The 9,444-nt window shown below is 30.6% G+C and overlaps 1 protein-coding gene across 1 annotated transcript; it reads right to left on the bottom strand.

Moving 5' to 3' along the window:
• Positions 1–5,371: 5,371 nt before the first annotated feature.
• Positions 5,372–6,935, bottom strand: LOC134714021 (C-C chemokine receptor type 1-like). The gene has a single exon (XM_063575272.1). The coding sequence runs from the start codon at positions 6,576–6,578 to the stop codon at positions 5,460–5,462; it is 1,119 nt and encodes a 372-aa protein (XP_063431342.1). The 5' UTR covers positions 6,579–6,935; the 3' UTR covers positions 5,372–5,459.
• Positions 6,936–9,444: the final 2,509 nt, after the last annotated feature.

Below are 9,444 nucleotides of genomic sequence, written 5' to 3'. Positions count from 1 at the left end.
CATTATAATGGAGATAACTATATTGTATTTTAAGCTTGTAATGCGTAAAACTTTTTGTGTCGCAAATATGCGTTTACTGTGCACGAAGAATAACCGATTTGCTATGCGGTTCCGAAATCGGAAAGCAAGCGTAACTGGCAATTTAATCTGAAAGTAAACGTTCTGCATATACACCGTGCACAGTTAAATCTAATTTGTACGAAGGCCTTTCATAAAAATGATCAAATGAAAGTTATCTGTAGATTATGCAAGCTATTGTTATGATGAATGATTGATTAATTGATGTTGTCACTAGATTGTTCTTGTTGATACACAGATTTATATGTTCAGGATCCGAAAGCAAATATGATATGCTATACAGTGACACTAACTTTTTCTCATCAAAGTGAAAGGTTCCAGATCGTCTGACTAGTTTTATAGGCAATTTAAACATCTAAATTATAATGAATGTTTGAACAATTAATATATTTTATATATATCATGAATAACAAACAACACATTATTTCATTTCTATCAGAAAATGCTCAAGTTTCTGAAATCAACTCAAAGGGCCGATATGACATTTACTTTTTTAAAGTTGAGATCACAACTGATTGTCTGATTGACATAAGTTTTTTACAATACTAATAGTAAACTTATAACTTTGATCTTCCTACATTTGTCGTCGTCATTTGAAAGGATATGATTAAAACCTGATCAAACATGATTTCATGGACAAAATTCAAAAAAGATACTCTTTAATACAAGGTTTCAAATATCAAAAGAGAACGACACGGTGTACGACAAACAAAAAGACCTCTAAGAGGTCAGATTTAGTATCTCGAACAATGATGAACCTCATCTGGAGTTCCTGTCAGGGTGTCTGCCGAATACAAGTAGGTATCTTCAGGGCATGACATGGTTTTAAACGAACCAGTATCAACACCATGCATGACGAAATTCAAACAATCTTGTGTCTTGACCTGGTGTTTTTTAATTTAACAAAGTGAGTAAGACATGAAAAAACCAGCCAATTCTCAATATCAAAATTGCATACTGATTCTTAAAATTCCATTACAAATCCCCGAAACAGGGGTTAATATAGAGACAGTACATAAAACACTATTTATAATATCACAATTTGCAGAAAAGCAATACAATAGTCAAAATATCAAACAAAGTTCAAACTATAGTAAACATTGATATCTTTATTACAAACATTGAATAACACTAAATCAAAACAGCACTACAAAATACCATTTGCAAAGATTTGACATAGTTGTTAAGAAAATATAAAATGGTGAATTTTAGACAAAAAGCAAAAAATGTAAAACCTATGAAGAGATTGAAAAATATATAGGACCAACACAAGCATTTCATCTTTTGAGACAACGGCTTCTTATATATGTATACTCATATACATACTTTGATATTGAGCCGACCCGTAAGGTCTATGAATATTGTACAGAAGGAACACAATGGTGTGCCAAACTTTTAAAAGAAAAGGAAAGTGTACAGTTTAGTTACAGTCCGTATACATTCCGAAAAAATACAATTATATTTGGCTATAACCTTTAGCAGTTACCTTTAAAGCTATAGAGAAATCCCATGAGAGCAACTTTTACACTTACTTGTTTTGCTAACGCGATTATTACAAATACGTATCAGAAAACTGGATGCAACCTGTTAAAGTTTTTTTAAATATATTTCATTCCAATAAACTAAATCGATATCCTGTTTTCAATAAAGTCCTTAAAAAGGTTTTGAGAACACAAAAATTTGATGTTAACGAATAGGTTATAAAAAAGAACTAGAGAACCGAGGACATTACTGCTTTTAAGTTGGAAGCATATTAACATGGAGATATATATCCGACAGGTGAAGGAGTAACACAAACATCATCATCAAGAAAAAGAAAAACAAGCAAAGATGTTCTTCCTTTTATTTGAAATTCGGAAACAATGACTTCTGAAATTTGTTTATATCTAGAACCAACATTAGTATTTTTTTTCACTTCCGTTTAACTTCAATTAATACGAATACGAATACGAATTTGTTTATTATAGTGACATTGTGTATATATACAGTATAATAATAATATTTGTCAATACAATGTTTATACACCCGGCCAATTAGACCTGTTAGTCACTTAAAAGTGTTAATCTTAAAATCATTTTATTGTAGAGTCCTGTAGTTCAATTATTTACATAAAATGAATTGTCTGCGTTTTGTAAATAGGTATAGGAAGATATGGTGTGAGTGCCAATGAGACAACTCTCCATCCAAATAACAATTTATAAAAGTAAACCAAATGCTTGTAAATTATCTTTAGTTGTTCTTCTATGAAAATAAATTAAAAATTATATTAATTGTTCACGGTGTGGCAGTGATAAAATTGTTTCTTTGCTTAGTATGGTTGAGTAAAGTTCCGAAGTTCATTATATAGATGACAGTTAATAGGGAAATGTTATATTTCTATTAATATTTCTTGTTGTAACTACTTTTGAAAAGTCTATATTTTCACTAAAGCTAGATGGTTATGTATATCTTGACATTACTTTTTATATTCAACCCTTATTTTTTTTGTATTTCTATGTATATTTATTAACTAACACAACGTTGAATAAAGTGATACAAATGCATGACATTAAATCCGTGTGCACAATATGTGTTTTTTGGAGAAAAAAAACAAACAGCAAAACAACAGTTTGAATGCATACAAATTGTATTACAGGCAGTTGATATACATAAGAAAATATGGTATGATTGCCAATGAGTTAAGCCTGCTTATAATCAATTTTGCTTGTGGCTTGTTTTTTGGTGTTTTTTTTGGTTTTTTTTTATCTAAAATACATATTTTTATATACTTTTATGACATAATTATGTTCGAGATCGGTAATCGGATGGGTAAATATGCTCGTTAAACAAGGTTCTCCCTGCACATTTATAAAAAGCGCTACCTTAACCTGTTCAGATCATGTTGTTCGATTTTTCATTATTTTTAAATACTTCATTTTCCTTTGTATAGTCTATAGAAACATATAGACAAAATGCATTATTTGAATCATTGATTTATTAATGGAATAATTTGTTATAAAATGTGGTCTGAAACAGAACGATCTTTACAGTTCGAATAAGTCGTTTAAAATAATACTAGTTGACACAATATTAGCCCGATGATTGATTATATCATATAAGCAGCTAATAACCTTAAAACATTAAATTATAAAATATTCATAGGGAAATACTTATAGTAAAAATATAGCTCAATATCATCACATTTGAACTGTATTTCCAGTTCTTACATTGATATTCAATGTGCATATCACCTGTATTTTTCATTGTAGTTGGTTCAAAAAGCAGATATTTTTACATGGTTGAAAGACTTATTGATAATTATCACAATAATTTAATTTCGGATGTAACAAAAAATGTGGTGCACACTGCATAACGCGCGTAGCGGGTTATTTAACAGTGTGCACCACATTTCTTATGTTATTTCGAATAGACTGACAAAATATTACAGTTATTTCTTCTAATTTAATTCTAAAAATTCCATTTAAAACCGGCGTAAATCATGAAAAAACGACGCGTGACGCGTCTTCTGATTGGCTGACGTCGTTTCGTTTATCATATCATAGACACAATTTTGTCATTGACGTCATCAACGTTTTTTCATGATTTGCACCGGTTTAAAATGGAATTTAGAATTAGATTATAAGAAATAACTGTAATATTTTGTCAGTCTATTCGATATAACATAATAAATGTGGTGCTCACTGTTAAATAACCCGCTACGCGCGTTATGCAGTGTGCACCACATTTTCAATGTTATTTCTTCATAGTCTGAAAAAATATGACAGTCATTCCTTTAATAAACAATAGCGAATAAATCTTAAAATCAGATACATTTATGATAGCCATGTACTGTTAAAATGACATTTAAAAAACGATAAGATATTCTATTTGAAGAAATTAAAGTATATCAAACATTCAACATCAGACACATTTGAAAATAGACATCTGGTAATATATTGTATCGTCCTCTGTATCCATGAAATATTAACCATAGATGTTTTGTTTTTGTGAAAGTAAAACCTGTAGTATACCAAATGTTTTTTGTTTTTTTTTCTCTCCCTCTCTCTCTCTTTTAATGTAATTGTTCTGAAAAGGGAAGGTATTTTGCAGAATAAAATAATTTAGCCTAATACTGTAAGCTAGGTAAATTGTTAAACAGCATTTAGTGCGGAAAAGATGATTTAATTGTTTAAAAAAAAAGAAGAATAAAATAATTTTCTAATCTATTTTTTTTCACTTTCTCCCACCTTGTCATTTTAAAAACTAACATGTCAAACATGAGCTTATCATAATATGAACTTAAGTAGCAGAAGGTTTATATGTTCAATTTACATATTGTAATATTTAAAAGGTTAACAGGACAACAATTATGTTTTTGTAACATGTTCTCAAAGTAGGCTCTGCAATGAGGATTTATGTGATTTGAATTCCACACCGATTTAGATGTTATAGAGAACATTTACAAATACATTCATAGCAAAAGACAATTTCTTGGCTTCAATTTGCATTTTTTTCCAAATCAACGTATAGCAACTATGAATTTAAAAAATGAATTCATATTCCAAAATGGTGAAGTAACTAGTAGTATTTTTGTTTATGCATTATGAATTTGACAACTTATAAAACTTGTACCACCCTCTGATTTCTATCTTTGTTTTATATCTAAAAAGGATTTTATGCACTAATACAACTCATCCTAGGCTTTATTTTTATAATACCAGAAGTACAAAAAATCTGTAAGGGCAAACAAAAAATTGCAAAAAATTACAATCGCACATTGAAAAAACATGGTAATTTATGTTACCCTTATATGAAAAAAAAGATTATTTCACGAATGTTACTTCAACTTATCGAGGGTGAATTCGAATTTTAGCGTATGTTTGAAAGACCATAGATAAATATCCAAGTACTCCTTTTAAGGAATAAGTAGCACACATTGAATTGCTATCAATAAAAAAAGCAAGGATAGCTATAAAGACAACATATCATAAACTAAAATCGAATGACTAATAACATTTATTTTTTCGTTGTGAATAGTAAAATTAACAGTTTGTCATGAAAAACAAAGATACCAAACTTCAAGGTAAATCCAAAAGGGGGAAGATAAACTAAATGACACTATTAAACGTTATCCGCCAAAAGAACGAGTAGATCATAACTATCATAGTACTGACTTCAAACACGCGTTTCTGTAAGAAACTGGTGGGTAAAACCTGATTTTGTAGCTAGCCACACTCGTATGCCAATTGTTTATATTGACAAAATTTGAAAGCAACAGATTTAATACACAATATAAATAGGAACAGGGTTTACTTTTGATTATGATTATACAAAATGCCATTAAATTTTGTATATATATAAAGTCATGATTGTCGTAAAACAAAGTTTGATCTATAAATTTTTCACGCTGAAGTATGAAAAACTTGCACTTGTGTAGTACGTGTGTCATCCCTGTTAATTTGAATAGCTGTAAGATGGTTCAATCTAGTCATACTATCATTACGAACTGTTACTGTTTCATTATTTTTTCTCCGAAACATATCTTTGAACTCACGCCTAAATCTACTTCCACTCAAAATGTACAAGAGGAAATTGATGGTATTATTAAGATACATGAGAATATTTACAATGGCCCACATCATGTCTAGGACGGCATAACCTTTTCCTACTAATTCGTCCGCCCATGTAGAATAACCAATCATATAGATGCTAATTGGTGTGGTACACAATAAGAAAACCGTGTTAAGGGTGAACAGCATAACACTCATCGACGATAATTTCGAATCTCTCTGTTGAGCCTTTGATCCAGGCGTTTGCACAGATGGCGCAATCTGACGCTTAACAGCTCTCTGGGAGAACAGTACTTTAACAAATATAAGAAGATTCCCTGTCAATAAGCAACAGAACGGTATGCCACAAAATAAGGATAGATCAATCCATGGCCATGATGAGCTCCAGAACTGATTGTACTCATCGGATATATAGTAACATTTTTCAACCGAAACTGTGCCATTAACTACTGATTCCTTATCTTCGTGACCATAGAGAATGTGACTGTTAATCAGCAATAAAAAAGCTGCAATGGAAACCAAACTTATTCCAGCTTTCTGTTTGGTACATGCTGTTTTGGCTTTATGAGGGAACCAAACAAGAAAAACACGTTCTACTGTGACGGCCATCAGGATCCATGAAGAAAAGTCCAGAGAGAAATAGACTATGAATGTATGCAGTTTACAGATACCAGTTCCCAACTCACGTATGTCCACCTCAAACACTACGTTAATCCACTGTCGCAAAAGTCCAGTATATAAAACAAAAAGATCAGAAATAGCTAGAACTATCAGATATATACTACATACCGACTTTTGAATGTTTTTCCTCCGCAAAACTATAATTGATAAAACGTTACCAGTTGTCCCGAGTATGATAAGAATTGGGGGAAGAATTTTCCAAATAAAAACACCAGTTTTGTATTCTGGATAACTTGTGTAGTCTACATATATATAATCACTCGAATTCATGCTTTTGTTAACTTGTCTTTTATTTTGTTGGATGTTGTAATTGTCTTTTAACAAAAATCCATTATATTTTTCTTACAACATGATGTATTTCTTCAGCAAACTGTTAATTTTCAACGTTTATCATCATTTTATCCTTTTAATATAAGCAGAAAATTGTTTACAGTTTTATGAAAGTATCGTGATTTCCATTGTAAAGTTCCATGGCTTCTATTTACAACCACGTGTATCTGTTAATCAGTTGCGATATATACCCGTAGTTCATTCTCGTTGGATAAACGATATATTACGTTTCCCATCATCCAGGTAAATAGCTAATCCCAGAGACTTAACGAAGGAAAAACAACATCAGCTTCAGGTGTGCGTTGTCATTCGTTTAAAAATCGGAGGTATATGAACTGTTAAAACTTCTGCCTTCATTTTCAATAAAATGTTAAAAGTTTCTTATATGTATTTAACAAATACTTTTAAATTGAGTATATTGGTGTGGATAAAGCAACAGATAACGAAAGATTTTCCCGTTCTTTATTCATATTATTGACGATGACAAACTGATGACAAGGTTTTTCAAAAAGATATATATGAATATAATGAGAAAAAAATAAGAAAACAGCTGTTGAAGAATGTATAATGTTTTTATACATGTTTCATTATCAGATCAATAAAACAAAGAAATCATCTGACAAATATGAATTATTATTTTTTATTAAAGACAAATATACGAAGTGATACGTCCGCATACTTTGCAAGATTTGAAAAAAAATGTACCTACACTGTTTTGAAGTGATTTTTTTACTCACTTATAACAATTGACAAATTAATGGAAGCTTATGTTAATATTCCTGAGTAGAAATATCACTTATAAGATTTCATGCGTCAGAAGGACTATACTTGATTTACCTTCATCGGGAAGACTAAAAGCCAAAAATATGAAAGCAACGAATGTATAAGATCTAAAAGCGTAAAGAGCTTTATGAACAAAGGGGACCTAAAAATGTAGTAATGATACGTTTTCTCCTGAGTACAACTTTGAATTATACGTTTATATATTTATGTTATTCCAATGAAAACTCAGTATAAACGACCACATTTTAAAGTATCTGAAAAGTGGAACGGATTCAGATATTATGCAAGTTAGAAAAAAGCACTTTTTAATCGAAAATCGTTCAAATTACTGATTTTGAGTAAAATTTGTAAGGAGTAGAGTATATACAATTTATTCTCTGATTTAAATAATATTGAATGGGACTTACTATAAAGTTCGTAAACAGTTATGGCTGCTTTGTAACCAGATTCAAGCACAGAAACCTTCCAGGAAAATTTTAGGGCTTGAGTAGTCTAACTAGTCTAGTATATATTTTTGTTTAGGGGACAGCTGAATCACTCCTCAGGGTACAGGAATTTCTTGCTGCATTGAAGACCCATTGGTCGGGTTGATGTCTCTTTGACACATTCCCCATTTCCATTCTCAATTTCTTTCATTACTTTTAAGTAAAATGGATTTGAAGTTACTTTTAAAATGTTAAATAAGGTCAACAAAGTTTACACATTTTGCAATAAAAACTTGAATAATTTTCTATGAACTATATTTCTTCTGTTGCAAAAATAGGAGGATTGCTGTTGGCACTCTTCCCATTTAGTTGTAACAGGTGAGGATATTTTTGTGAAATAGAAAATGTATCTCCTCCCTCTTACTTTGACTGCTGATTCAATGAGGAATATTCTTGGGGTTATTTACTAATGAAAAATAAAGGTATTGAAGTTTGATAAAAGATATAGATTTATATAAGTTTTATGAGTATAAAGAGAAAAGGATTTCAGTTGAATCGAAACTTGGTGGCAATACTTTACAACATTGCTATCATTGGATATTAATTGTAAATTGATAAAATCAAAGCATGAAAGTACAACGTTCAGATGTTGTAGATATACTTTTCTGTTCAATAATGGTATGTTCATATTTATTGTCTATTCGACACAGGTAGTCTTAAATTGTTATTGTTAGTTATTTAACAATTCAATACATTCAAATAAATGCAAGACTTGTAATCGTATGTTTCGTTCTGGATTTCACCTTGCTACGTCCTGCTACAGCATACACGTCTTCTCGGTTTTACAAATCGTACATGTGTACAACTAGATATAATCGTGACCTGGTCATGAAAGCTTTATTGTTGTATTTGTAATATAGATTTTGGATTAGAATCGAAAGGTAAGTTATTGTATTTGGATTTTCTTATTTATCTCTCATCATGTTTCAAAAGTATTATGTTATAAAACCAGTAATTTCAAGGGCATTATATAAATGCAGACGCATCAAGTATCATTTGTACATGTGTTGTATTTCTTTGTGGGATAAATTATTTAAATACTTAATATACGTTGTGTGATATGAACTTTATATGTACCACGATCTATGATTTAGTCTATGGTGTCTCTCAATAAATTTAGTATAGCATTCTTTAAAATAACAGTTTATTTTGAAGTGTGCGAATCAGATTTCTTTTAGGTTCTTTCGCGTATCTTTTAACTTTAAGTTAAAATCAAAACATTCTATGTTTGCTAACGGCTGTTCTTTGGTCGAATATGCCATCACTTATGACCGTAGAAAAGAAGAATATGCAAAAATGTACAACAAGAGAAGGTTATTTCACCGAGTGCGCAGCCCGAAGTGAAATAATTTGTAAGGGTTGGCAGTTTTGAATATTTATCGCTTATAAGGGGCCAAAATTATTTCATTATAACGAATTAACAGTGGAAGGAACATTTTAAAGACTTTGTGTCTTAGAATTTCTCGTTTGTACAACAAAGGCAGAATCTTTTTGCAAAATATTGATGGCCCTGAGACGGACCGTGTACAAGAGATTTC

Source organism: Mytilus trossulus, chromosome 4 (genome assembly GCF_036588685.1).
Source record: "Mytilus trossulus isolate FHL-02 chromosome 4, PNRI_Mtr1.1.1.hap1, whole genome shotgun sequence".
Classification (NCBI taxonomy): Eukaryota; Metazoa; Mollusca; class Bivalvia; order Mytilida; family Mytilidae; genus Mytilus; species Mytilus trossulus.
This window is presented reverse-complemented; position numbering and strand designations above follow the sequence as displayed.